Source organism: Athene noctua, chromosome 3 (assembly GCF_965140245.1).
Source record: "Athene noctua chromosome 3, bAthNoc1.hap1.1, whole genome shotgun sequence".
Lineage (NCBI taxonomy): Eukaryota > Metazoa > Chordata > Aves > Strigiformes > Strigidae > Athene > Athene noctua.
In genome coordinates this window covers 34355984-34370361 of record NC_134039.1, presented here as the reverse complement: position 1 = coordinate 34370361, position 14378 = coordinate 34355984, and the positions used below count along the sequence as shown (strand labels likewise).

The 14378-nt window shown below is 40.2% G+C and overlaps 1 protein-coding gene across 1 annotated transcript; it reads left to right on the top strand.

Annotated features, from left to right (window-relative positions):
* Positions 1-3411: 3411 nt before the first annotated feature.
* Positions 3412-12821, top strand: ACTR6 (actin related protein 6). Its single transcript, XM_074901470.1, has 11 exons — positions 3412-3623; positions 4239-4356; positions 5997-6065; positions 7401-7524; positions 8320-8455; positions 8546-8602; positions 9304-9402; positions 9589-9667; positions 10348-10519; positions 11421-11559; positions 12333-12821. The coding sequence occupies exons 1-11, from the start codon at positions 3556-3558 to the stop codon at positions 12460-12462; spliced, it is 1191 nt and encodes a 396-aa protein (XP_074757571.1). The 5' UTR covers positions 3412-3555; the 3' UTR covers positions 12463-12821.
* Positions 12822-14378: the final 1557 nt, after the last annotated feature.

Sequence of the window (14378 nt, the reverse complement as noted above, 5' to 3'; positions counted from 1 at the left end):
CCCTGCTGGCCACAGTATCTCCTTCAGTTCCTGGCTTCCCTCCCTTATGCAGCATCTGGCACACATGTCACCAAGAAAGAACCCCACTTGTGAGTGTATCCAGGATACTAAAATGATCTCAAAGAAGAATTTTGTGTTATATTTACCACAGGTAATTTCCAGGGCCTATTTGTGAACTCTTTCAATTTAATAGAAGCCCCAAGAACCCAAGGGTGTAGTTTCCTATCAGGCTGTCATCTCATCCAGTAGCCTGCCTTTCACCATCACCTAAATAAAAAAAGGTTGCATGGAGTTCAGTTTATGGAAGTTAAGTCCAGGATAACACAACCTCTGTGTGAGGCTCAAAGAATGCAATAACTTCTTAAGGATAACTTTCTTTGGGTGTTTTTCTTTGGGTGCTCTAAACAACCTGCAAATTCTGTAGTGGGCACTATTCAATCATTCTGAGGCTGCATGTTTCCACAGAGCAAATCATAGCAAATAAGCAGCTGTGTGCTCTGTGCAGGTGGAGTTTGAATTTTCATAGGGTCATGTAGATTCCAGTGAAAACTGGAATGGAGTTGGAGGAAGAAAACCCAAAAATGAGAGCCCAAGCGACTTCAGAAATGGGAAGGTCACAGAATTACAAAAAATATTTGCTGTTTTTCCCATTAAATAAAGCAGTAGAAAAAGAACAAATAAAATGTGACCTAAGAAGTTCTGATTTAGTTTCAGTGAGTGCTTTGTTCCATACTTGCGGAATGATAAATTCGGCACAGCTTCATATGGATACTGCAAAAGACAGTGGTTCGTCTTCAAATGCAGACATGCAAGGCTTAAGTAGTCTGACAGACCGTTACTCAAAGAGCACCACAAAATATCAATTCTAAGCTATCGTAAGGAGCAATGTATGAGGTTTGCTACCATGTGGGCATTTCAAACTCCTTTTTATGTATCCTTGCTATGTTACTGACTTTGTCTTTGTTAGGGACTCTATCAACAACAGAAAGTATTCTCAGAAGTGTCACTGCAATACATGGGTGCATATGTAAACAAACTCAATAAATATGCATGTGAATTGCCCTCAGTTAGCAAGGACATTAAATATATCAACTTTAGTTCAAAGAGATTTTAAATATTTACGTATATCAACCACTACACATAAATCTAAGTGAACTGTTAAAAGCCTGGCACTTGTCCTGTAAGTCAAAAAAAAAAAAAAAAAAAAAAAAGCAATAGTGACTCTGAATTCAATACAAGTCCTTGAATGATAACAGATGAAGTCTCATAGAGCTGGAGATAGTATCTAGAAGATAAAAGTAATTAATTAAATTCTGGCTTTCACCTTTATTTTCACAAGGCAAAAGTTAGCAATAGCTATAATGGTTGAGTCTAAATTATTCTTCTAAGGACTTTATATTATTAATAAAAGGATAAAGTAAGAATTGTGATTTTAAGAGTAATATTTTATGTTCCTCTGCAACACAGTGAATATCTATAGCATTTGTCAAAATTCTATGTTTTGTGTATTTTAGATTTTAATTACAAAACCAAAATTTACTATCATTATACCTGTCAGTGGGCAAAGAAGGAGAACAACAAACACTTTACAATGTTCTTTAAAAGAATCCAGAAACTTCTGAACTGGAAAAACAGGCTTTTGATAATTCCTGTGACCTCTCCTCAAGAACAAAAGAAAGTATCTGCTAGAGCTGGGATTAATGATGCTGTCCTTAAGATACTAACAAGCACCTAAAGAGGATTGGTCTAAAATCAGATAGCCGTGCATTCTGCTCATGGAAAGACATTCGATACTTGTTAACATAAAGAGTCACATCATACAAAGTAGCAGTTATTTGTAAATTCTGAAATTTGCGGGAAAGTCAATTATATACAGATTAAAAAACTGTAATGCACATTTCTTGGATAACAACAAAGATATTAGTGATGGTAAGTAAAATACATAAATATAGCAAAATTTATCATAAAGATAAAGTGCAAGATCCTGCATAACCGAATTGCCCAGTGCATGCTAGGATCTGTGTGGTGGGGAAGCAACCTTGCAGAAACGGACCTGGTCCTGGTGGACAGCAAGCTGAACAGGAGTCAGCAATGTGCTGCTGCAGCAATGAAGGCAAATCGGATCCTGGGCTGCATCGGCAGGGGCATTACTAGCAGGGAGACATGATCATTTCATTTTGCTCAGGGCTTGTCAGGCCACACCTAGAGTGCCGTGTCCCACTCCTGGTTTTCACAATTCCAAAAAAGATGTGGACAGACTGGAGAGGGACCAAATGAAGGCCACAAAGATGATCATGGGGCTGGAGAACCTGCCCTATGAGTCAAGGAGGAGTTAGGTCTTTTCTCCATGGAGAAGGCTCAGGGTATCCCAGTATCACAGTGTTTCAGTACTTAAAGTGTCTACAAAGAAGATGGAAGCTCTTTCTTCACAATAAGATAAGGGGCAACAGGTTTAAGTTGCACCAGGAGAGGTTTCACCTTGATACGAGGAGCATTCTTACACTGAGAACAATCAGTCATTGGAACAACCTCCCAAGGGATGTGGTGAAGTCCCCGTCACTGGGGGTTTTCAAGATGGGGTAGGACAGGGTGCTAGACCACCTCATCTCAGCTCTCCTTCCCATGGAAGGTTGAACCAGATGACCTTCTGAGGTCCCTTCCAGCCTGCACTGTTCTATTGCTCTGTGATTCTACAAAGGTGTGTGGTATTCGATGCAGATGTCAGTAAAACAAAGCCAGTCAGTGAGAGCAAATACCAATAGCACCGTTTTTGTATTATTTATAATAAAATAGTGTTAATTACAGCACACTTAAAACAACAATAAAATAATGATAGCGGAATTTAACGTCTACTCCCTTTTCATTCTGCAACATTTTTACATAGGAAAGGGCGGTGCTGCGCGCTTAGCTCTCACATACGTGACTTTCATCCACCGCGTTTCTCCCCAGTGCGCTGGGTTCCCGTACACCAGCCGCTGCACAGAACTGCCAGGGACACCCGCGACGCGGCCCCCGGCTCAGCGGAGGGCAAGGCCCTCCCTCAGCAGTGAGGGTCTGTAACTTCATACACACGGGGGAAAGACTCGCGCCCCCCGCCCCGGCTCCCGTGTTAACGTCCCGTGCCCGCCGTGCCTCCTCAACGGTCACCCCCCGCCCCAGGGCTGCCGCCGCCCGGAGCCGCCAGGTGGCGGCGCGGTGCTCGGCCGGGGCGGGGCGGGGCGGGGCGCGGCTGTCCGCGCAGGCGCACCGGGGCCACAGGGAGCGGCACCGCCGCTGGCTCTCGACCAGGTGACTCCGCGCCCCCGCCCGTCTCTTCGGCGAGAGCTTCCGGGTCGCAGCCGGCCAATAGCGCCGCATCCTCCCGAGCGTCACCCGCATCACGTGAGCGGCTCGCGCCAGAGGCGGGTACGCTGCCGGAGGCGGTTCCCGCGGCACTCCTGCGTCCCATCAGGCAACGCGCGCGCGCGCTGCTCCTCCACTCTATGGTAACCATAGAGATCCACGGCGGTGGCGGATCAATACTGGGACGGCGGCGGCCGTGGCGCCGTGGGGAACATGGCGACGCTGGTGCTGGATAACGGCGCCTACAACGCCAAGATCGGCTACAGCCACGCGAACGTCAGGTGAGGGCCCGGGAGGAGGCGGGACGAGCGGGCTTATCGCTTCGCCGGCACCCTCACTGCGCGCCCGTCCTTCAGCCGCTCCCCCGCCCTTCAGCCGCTTCCCCGCCGGTGCCTGGGCGCACGGGAGGCCGCCCCTCCTCTCCCTCAGCCCCTCACCGGCAAGCGGGCCGCCAGCGCGCCTGCGCCCTCCGCGGAGAGGCCCGGCCGCTTGGCCACGCCCCTGCGGCGGGCGCCGGGCCCCGCCCCTGCGGCGCGCGCCACCCTTCCCGGCGGGACCGTGGCACCGTCCCGCAGCGCCCAGCACCGGCGTTCAGGCGCGGGGGCGGCGGTGCCTGGGCGCGGGGCTGCCCCCGGCGCTGTGCTGGCGGCGGGGGGTGGTGGCAGCTCAGTGCGGTGTGCAGGGTTGGTTTGGGTTTGTTTTTCCAAACGGTGCCTCATCTGCACCGGCGGTGTCAGAACTGAGAGATTTCCCTTGTAACGGGGTCCAATAAATGAATTAAAACCAAATCACAGCAGCAAAAATATTATTAAAAGTATTCTATTTATGAAAGTAATGTAAAGACAATGAATGTGTCTCATGTCATGATGAACAGGAGGCTTCCCAATCTTTTCCAGCGTTATTCCCAACTGTCAGTTCAGATCAAAGACTGCACGCTTGAAAACCTTTACGGCAAATCAACTGGACGAAATTAAAGATCCCTCTGGTCTTTTTTATATTCTCCCTTTTCAGAAAGTAAGTAAGATAACCTGAGTTTAACATTATAGCCGAATGTGAATTGGTGTTTTAAGGAATAGTTTTCATACAATATGCCCCAACCGCAAGGTTATATATAGTGTCGTGCAAAAATCAAGTGCAGCAGTCTGAAGTTTAACAATCATAGAATCATTTAGGTTGGAAAAGACCTGTAGGATTATCGAGTCCAGCCGTACACATGTTCTAAGTGCCATATCTACACATCTTTTAAATACGTCCGGGGATGGTGACTCAACTACTTCCCTGGGCAGCCTGTTCCAATGCTTAACAGCTATTTTGGTGAAGAAATTTTTCCTAATACTCAATCTAAACCTCCCCTGGTGCAACTTGAGGCCATTTCCTCTTCTTCTAACACTTGCTATGGGAGGAGAGACCAACACCCACCTGACTATAATGTCCTTTCAGGTAGTTGTCTCCCCTCAGCCTCCTTTTCTCCAGGCTAAACGACCACAGTTCCCTGAGCTGCTCCTTGTAAAGCTTGTTCTCTGGACCCTTCACCAGTGTTGTTCTTCTTTTTTGGACACACTTAAGCACCTCAATGTATTTTTGTAGTGAGGGGCCCAAAACTGAACACAGGAATCGAGGTGCAGCCTCACCAGTGCTGAGAACAGGGGTCAGATCCCTTCCCTGTCCCTGCTGGCCACGCTATTGCTGACACAAGCCAGGATGCCATTGATTTCTTGGCCCCCTGGGCACACTGCTGGCTCCTGTTCAGCTGGCTGTCAATCAACCCCCCCAGGTCCCTCTCTGGCAGCTCTCCAGCCACTCCTCCCCAAGCCTGTAGCGCTGCTGGGGGTTGTTGTGGCCCAAGGGCAGCCCCCGGCATTTGGCCTTATTGAAACTCCTCCAGTTGGCCTCAGCCCATGGCTCCAGCCTGTCCAGGTCTCTCTGCAGAGCCTCCCTACCCTCGAGCAGATCAACACTCCCACCTAGTTTGGTGTGGTCCATCATGTGAGAGTGTGCTCCATCCCCTCGGTCAGATCATTGATAAAGATAAGGAACAGAGCTGGCCTCAGTACTGAGCCCTGGGGGACACCACTCATGACCGGCCGCCAACTGGATTTAACTCTGTTCACCACAACTCGTGCAACCAGTTTCTCCAGGAGAATGCTGTGGGAAATGGAAACGGTATCAAAGGCTTTACTAAAGTCTAGATAAACAACATGCACAGCCTTTCCCTCATCCAGTAAGCAGGTCACCTTGTCATAGAAGGAGGTTGGGTTAGTGAAGCTTTCATAAACCCATGCTGACTGGGCCTGATCACCTGTTTGTCCTGTAGATGCCATGTGATGGCACTCAGGATGATCAGCTCCATAACCTTCCCTGGCACAGAGGTCAGACTGACAGGTTTTTGTCAAAAGAGAATAATGTATACAGGAAACACAATTTACATTGGTTTTATAGTGTAATAATTAACATCGATGGGGAATATTTGTAACATTCTTTATCCTATGTAACATTTACTTCTTGGCATAGAAATGTGAATTTAGACATTTTTACTCTCAGATTTCTTTATATTACCAGTTTATCAATCATTTGACATTTTATGATGTGTAGTATTTTTTTTAAGTATGATTTTATTTTCTAAACAGTGTTATTTTTTTTCTGAATTCCTACAGGGTTACTTGGTAAACTGGGATGTCCAGAGACAGGTTTGGGATTATCTTTTTGGAAAAGAAATGTATCAAGTAAGAGCCTTTTTTTAATTACAGATTTTGTATAGGTTAAATACTGACTAATGGAATTAACATAAATACAGAAAATAGAACTGGTGAGCTTACTGTTTATTTGAAAGTGCCTTTAATTAGAAATCACGGGGATTTGGTTTTTTGCAAACTGAAGAAAATTTTTACTTCTAGCTCTAGTGTAGGAATTTAAGAAACATTTAAAGTTTTATGTGTATTCATAGTGAGTCCAGTTCACATATGTTAAGAAATTCACATCAATATAACTAAGTTCAAGTTAGTAAAAATTAATTATAGACAGATACAGTGTGGTTTAGAGATAAAGAAACTTTAGATGTAAAAGAGTGGTGAGCTCAGTCAGTAGGCCAGAAGACATATACATTGAGTAACCATCTTTGGCTAAGTATTTTCTACCTATGAGTAAGTTGAATGTATGAAATAAAAATACCTCATACTTAATTTTTCTTATTTATTGCATGAACTGGATTTAGCACAAGAAGTGTAGTAAGGCTTCCCTTTTATTTTTTTCTTTAAAAAAAATATTATATACTCTGAAAGTTTTTGGGTTTTGTAACATCTAGGAGGCAGAATGGTACTGAGAGTGAAAGTAATGCCTCAAATTATCTTAGTCTCCGTACACAAAACTACACAGTGCTGGCTTTTGATACTTAGCTTTCATTTTAGTTTTGGAACTAGATTCAATTTAGTCATGGTTTCGAAGAGAACTTGTTTTTAATTCTTTGTCATGAGTGAAGACTATAGAGAGATACAGCTGGTAATATGTTTAGGGCCATATCGAGTTATGATTGAAGTAACCCTCTGAGGGATTTTAGTTATCAGTAAATGCAGAAAGTCCAGGATCTTTTGCTAGCCTCATTAGAGGTCTCTGGGAATTTTATTATTGATTCTGCTTTGTGCAGGACTTCATCTTTGGTTGTTAGATAAGTAATTTTGTGATGCAAATGCTGAACTGTTGCAGAGACTTACCTTTCTGTAGTTGACAGGATTAGTGTAAAGTATTTTACCTCAGTATTATAGTGTTCCTTTATGGGTATCTCTTTAAAATGTTGGATTACAATTTGTAAGGATCATAACAGAAGCATAATATATATGAAGGTGTTCCCTTCTATTATGTTTTTACTCATTAATTTGATAAAGTTGTATGACTGCTCATGAAGTCTTTAAAAAACTTAAAACTTTTGAAGCCTAGCTTCTGCAAATAGGGCAAGTGGTAACCACGTCTTCAAATTTACATGATCTTCAACTGCTAGAAAATATGGTAATGCAGTATGAATTTCTAAGTTTTGTGTAATAACATTCTTAATCTGTTTTTCATAGGTAGATTTTGTAGATACCAATATTATTATTACCGAACCCTATTTTAACTTCAGTTCAATACAAGAATCCATGAATGAAATTCTATTTGAAGAATATCAATTTCAAGCAGTTCTTAGAGTAAATGGTGAGTCTGTCTCCTAGTTTGCATTTATACATTTTGAAGGTTAACCTTGTAAATAAATAAACAAATAAATAAGCATGCCTACATGCATATGCATACACATGCATGTATAAAGATAGTGAAGAAATGACTTAGTTTCATTCCTGGCTCTTGAGTAATATGCTCCTATATGTACTCTTAACTGGTTTAAACTTTTTTTTTTTTTTTTTTTTTTTTTTTTTTTTAGAAATTCCAGTTATATTCTTAAGAATGTCATGGTATATAGTTCAAGGAGATTTGTGGATCAGGATGATAGGGGTAACAGATGGATTTTGAAACAGGATAGCATTTGAGAAAGTGTATCAAAAATTTGCATGAAGTCTCTGATAGCTTTCCTTTTTTTCAGGGGTTGGGTTTTTGTTTGGTTTTATTAGCAAATAAAATGCAGTATTACAATCATGATATGTATTGTGTCTAACAGGGAATATGTAAATAACATCACAACTCTTCTGAAAGGTAGCTGGACATAGGATACTCCAGATAGGCTTGATAAATTATGGTGTGATCAGTCTGTTTGGACTTTAGGAGAGGAAACTGAATATGGACTCGAATTATTGAAAAAGAATAAAAGGAGTCATATACAATACTTAATTTTATCCGCTGTAAAAATTAACTCATGTGTTTGCTGTAGTATTATGTAATGAGGTTTTGAAAGTCTGTCAAAGGCATTTAAATATGAAGCAAGTATACTTTTGTATCAATGTAGATTCTAAAAGTGTATATTCATATAAAAATTGAATGACATTTTCTATATTGCAGCTGGAGCTCTTAGTGCACACAGGTATTTCCGGGATAATCCATCTGAGCTATGCTGTATCATTGTGGACAGTGGATACTCTTTTACACACATCGTACCTTATTGTAGAAGTAAAAAGAAGAAAGAGGCAATCATCAGGTAAACTGCTGTATATATTTTCTAGAAGAATTGTTTGCTATGCCTGAAGTTAATAATGACAGAATTCCTTGTGTTACTCCTTTTCTGTAGGATTAATGTTGGAGGAAAACTCTTAACCAACCATCTGAAGGAGATAATCTCTTACAGGTAAAGCATGCTGATCATCATCTTGAGACCTGATATGAAATGAGCTAGAAGTTTGTGGGGATATTGTTACTGGTTCTGTGAATTTTAGATTAAGTGCTGTTTAAAGGAGAAGGGAATTTTTATCGGTTATAATCTGCTAGCTGCGATCTTGATCTTAAGCTCAAGATGAATTAAGGTGAGCTTAAGCTCTTTGAAGAATTAGGCTGTTTTTAAAGTGCCAGCACTTTTGAAGTTGTTCAGGTTACCTGTGTGTTCACAAGTTACTGAAGTCCTTGCATGTTTTCTGAGAGGTTTCAGTGAGATGTCTCAGTAGATCATCAGTCAGTTTGCTGATTCTATCAATACCACAAATAAAATTCAGTAGGATCAACTTTTCATTAGGAACCTTTACCTTTGAACTTTATCTAGGTAAAGGTCTTTGCTAGTAGAGCTAATTGCAGGATTGTGGCTATACTTGATATGAAGACATTAGGCAAATGCAAGTAGATGTTTGTATTTATTGAACTGTGAAATAGGAAAATACTGAAGTCCAGCAGGCCAGGAATCCTTTTGTAAATTGAATACAAGTTTTAAGATACTGAGACAATAACTTTCTGTGATTTGAAAACTGTGGTTGCTCATCTCCAGTGAAAAACTGGACAGGTAATGCTAAGACTTAATTATTCTTAAACTTATGTGGTTTTGGTTTTTGTTTTTCACAGGCAGCTACATGTTATGGATGAAACACATGTAATTAATCAAGTGAAAGAAGATGTGTGTTATGTTTCTCAAGACTTTTACAAGGACATGGACATTGCCAAGTATGTTTACAATGGTACTAAATGTAAAAGTTGGTACTTCTGAATAATCTGTTGGTACAAACAAATAAAACTATACTGTTAATCAGAGAACTTTCCATTTAAGTCATATGAAGTCTTGTCAGTATAAAATATTTGGGATTCAGACTTAGTCTTTATTCTGTTGTATTTTACATTCTTCTCTTTCAGATTGAAAGGAGAGGAAAATACTGTAATGGTAGATTATGTTTTGCCAGACTTCAGCACAATCAAAAAAGGATTTTGTAAGGTAATGATAGTATGGTTTTTGAAGTATTTTTTGGACTATTCCCCTGCGCAAGTCTAGTAGAGAGGTTAAAAGGACTTTCTTCTTTCTAATGCTGTATTGTAACTTCTTTCTATGCTATGCATTAAAGTTTTCCTTAGGAAGTTGAGATTTAAATATTTTTCCAGCATAGCATTTTGTGTTCTGTTATTTAATACTTGTAGCTTTCTATGCTTGTGCTCTGTCATACTACCTATCCATATCATTATTGTTGGGGTTTTTTTAAAGTTGTTGCAAAATGTTTTCTTTGCTTTGATACTTTTTTTGTAAGTCTCTCTGAATTTAAATACCCTAATAGGTAGAAGGTTCAAAGTCATGTTGTAGATGAGCCTTAAGAGTCTTCATATCAGTGAAGACAATTAAACAATTTATCTCATTTACTGAATTTGACATAGTTTCAAAAGGAGACCCATTATTTTAAGGCCACTCTCATGTATATCTGCAGTTTTGCCTAAAGCAAAATAAGAGGAAAGTAATTTCAGATTTAATACCAGAGTATGTAGTATTCTTAAAAGATTTGTTGATAATACAACTTAACATAGAATATACTGCCTATTCTGCAGTACATGAAAAAGATGAGCTGAATACTCTAGGATGTAGTTTCTTTTCTTAAGCAGTGGCTACTATTCATGTCTTTAATTTAGCCAAGGGAAGAGATGGTGTTAAGTGGAAAATACAAGACTGGTGAACAAATACTTCGTCTAACAAATGAAAGATTTGCAGTTCCAGAAATACTCTTCCATCCTTCGGATATTGGTATTCAAGAGATGGGAATTCCTGAAGCCATTGTTTACTCTATTCAGAATTTACCTGAAGGTATAACCTCGAAGTATTTTGAAAAGTGTGTGTAGGGTGTTGTGTTGGTTTGGGTTTTTTTTCTGTTTGTTTTAGTTTGGGTTTTTTTAAGCATCCAAAGTGTCTTAAGAAGTTAGTACACTCAATATGCCAGTTACTAAGTTGTTGTGAACTCTGCTGTCTTCTGGTGTATGTCATATATTCAAGAACTGGTTGTCTACAAGATTGTTAAGCAAACACAGTTTTGTGGTGATTCATTGATTGGTTTCTACTCTTGTTTCAGTTAATTGCTGTAGATTTCATTCTTCTTAACATCCTTTTCTAACATGACCTACCTGTCTTTGACACTGATGATGGAACATACTTGAATTTAGTTTTACCTGTGTGTTGAAGTATCTTTCTTCACTGGAAGACGATAAAAATGAAACTGACCAAACTCAGTAATTTAAGCATCAAAGTATAAAACCTTTCTGACTGCTGTGCTTGTCAGAAGTAATACTGAAACTTTCATTTTATAAATGATGTATGTGTAAATAATGTTCTTACTACAAAGAAGAATTTCATAGGTTTTATGATACCACATAAGTATGGCAGCATTGAGGCTATTATTTTGTACTGTTAAAAAAATTGTAGCATTTAAAATCCCTTTTGAAAGGGGAATTGTGTTGACAAACATGAAATTTAATAGACAGTATAAAAAACCACTAGTTATCAATGCCAAATTCTAAAAATCAAAAGGAAAAGAGGGTGATTGATCACGCTTTTGTATTTCTCTATGAAACTGTTTAACTCATGATTGTTAGATAATCATAAAATTCGTCTATGCATATTTCTTCTGTTCCAATTCATAACAAAATTGAGAAAAATACCTTTAAATATATATTCAGTCTCTTAACTACAGATTTACTTCCTTATTTTACAGAAATGCAGCCTCATTTCTTCAAGAACATAGTTCTGACTGGAGGAAACACCCTTTTTCCAGGCTTCAGAGATAGGGTTTATTCTGAAGTTCGATGTCTTACTCCAACTGATTATGATGTTTCTGTTGTTCTTCCTGAAAAGTAAGTTCTGAACTGTACAAAACAAGCTTTGTCCTAGCAGAGCAAACTATAAAGTAGGATTTCTTTTGCTGATTAAAAAGATAGAGTAAAGAATTTAATTTAAGTATTAAGTTAACCAAAGCTGTACAGGAAGAATGTTTTAAATCAGTGTATTTTTCAGACAAACCAAGTAAGTTTGAGACCACCTGCTTGCCCTGTACTTTGGCTAATAAAGTTAAGCATATAAGTAAGTGTTTTCAGGATCAGGTTTTTTATCGTAAACAGGTAAATAAGGCTGTGTTGTCATTAAGTAGATACATAAGTATGCAAGATTAGAGTTTAGTCTTTTACGTAGAAGGATTTTCAGCGTCTGAACTGCCATGTCATTATAGCCACTTCAGGGATTTGGAAGGGGTAACATCTTTGCAGAGAATATACAGTTGAGACAAAACAAGTATATCTTGAAAGTACAAAAAAATCTTCACTTTTAAAAAGTATTATTAAAGAGTATTTTGAAATATTAAAGAATAATTATCTGTGCAAAGTAAATATAAAGACATAGCCACTTCCTGCCCTCTTCACACCTGCCCCCAGAGAGGCACTTGCTTTATATAAAAATCAAAGTCAGTTATCCCTGCTAAAATTTCAAACTTTGGCACTGGATGGTTTGATTTAACAATCAAAAATGTATCTTTTAAATAGGTATGGCTAAATAAAAGTATTGGAAATCATCACTGCATACTTCTATTTGAAATGAACGTACAGATGAGTAACAATAACTGTTCATTTTTCAGCCCTATTACTTATTCTTGGGAAGGTGGGAAGCTCATTTCTGAAAATGATGATTTTGAAGACATGGTAGTAACTAGAGAAGATTATGAAGAACATGGACACAATATCTGTGAAGAGAAATTTGATATATAGGTAGCATTGTTGGATACATTGTTATTCCATTGTTTTACTCAGAATGGAACTCTTTGAACTACAACCTGTCAGTTAGGATTGTGTTTTAGCTTTCCTGTATTTAAGTGGGTTGGGAAAAAAAAATTTGCAGAGTTTAAAAATAAAGTTTTACAAGCCCAGTACTATGAAATAATATGTTCATTGACTTTTCATTATGTTAACATATTTTACTGATAGCTTCATTGTATTTGTATTGCAGAAAACCTCGATGCTTGAGACAATAAAAATATTGAATGCTTGTACTGGTGTGACACTAATACATAGTGAGAAGAAATAAGGATTTTAATTTTTTTTGGTAAAATTAACATTACTCTAAGTCCTGCATGCAGTTGAATGGACATTAAACACATCTCAAAATGTCTGAGATTGCCTATACTGAAAAGAGATAAGTGAGTTTTATTTTTGGTTGTTTCAGTGAATAGCCATGAGAGGAATGTACTTGAAATGTGACCACTGGTATTGACAGTATACGTAGACTTTGAGGAAAGAGTAATTTGAACAGTTATATTTTAAAAAGGGGTTTGGGGGGGATTTTTGTTGGCTTTTGTTTTAAACAACTGCTGAACAATTAAGTTTCCTGCCGCTCCCCTCACCTTTCGGGAGAGGTGACATCAGAAGCTGTCTGAGGTGAGCGAAGCTTGCAGCTGTGTCCTGGATAACCCACCTCTGTCCTATCCATGCATTCTGATCATTACAAATGCCCCAGCCTGTTCTGTTGACAGAGCAAAGGTGGCATGAGAAGCTGTTACTGTGGCCATCACTCTGCAGCACTGCAGGCAGGAGGGAAAAGAACAACAGGATGAGCCAAGAGCCAGGTGGAAGCCTTGGAGGGCAGCGCTATAGGGGGTGCCCCACCTGGCCAGCCTGTCTGCCAGGACAGGGGCAGGCATGGTCACATGGGTGCTGACACTGATCTTGGCCTGATGCAGGTTGTGGCCTCAGGGAAATTGCCCTTTTAGTTGGACTGGTGATTGGTAGCCTCAGATTTGTACCAGAGTATCCTAGTCTCAGCTGAAGTATCATATTCCCTCTCTTGTCTGCCCTTAAGTAAAACCAGTAAGTACACTTACCTAGCTTGGAACTAAAGGCACTGCCTGACTTGGGCAGTTGATGGCAGGCCTAAGCAGAGGTTTTACTGGACTTCAGGCCCCTCCAGTGATCCTGGATGAGGTCCAGAGAGGGGCACTCTGAAGCACCACTAGATCCTTTTATCTTCTGAAAAATTGTTATTTGTGACAACCTGTGACCCAAGGGTACTTGATGTAATTGAATGGTCAGAGCTGTGAACAATGGTAACACTGTGTACGCCACCGGCCCCTGGGCTCACTGGAAGCAGTAAGATACAGAGATACTCCCATGTCTGTCTTCCATCTCTTTTCAACTTCAGATAAACACATGGACTTAGAGCCAGGTTGTTCTGATCAACATTCCAGATTCCTGTGAGTTGCTCCTGTTGCTACTCAGGCGACAGGAGATATATATATCTCTCTCTCCTCTCTCTCTCTCTCTCTCTCTCTCTCCCTCTCTCCTCTCCCTCTCCTCTCTCTCTCCTCTCCTCTCTCCCTCTCCTCTCTCTCTCTCTCCCTCTCCTCTCCTCTCTCTCTCCTCTCCTCTCTCTCTCTCTCTCCTCTCCTCTCTCTCTCTCTCTCCTCTCCCTCTCCTCTCTCTCTCTCATACGTGTCATAAATACGCGTCATAAATACGCGTCATAAATACGCGTCATAAATACGCGTCACACACACGCGTCACACACACGCGTCACACACACATATATGGGCAATATACAAGAGAAGCCAGCACTCCAGAGAATGGGAGAGCTTCCCCAATTAAATAGTTTTCTCAGATGATCTTTCTTCTTGAATATGATCTTTTTGACT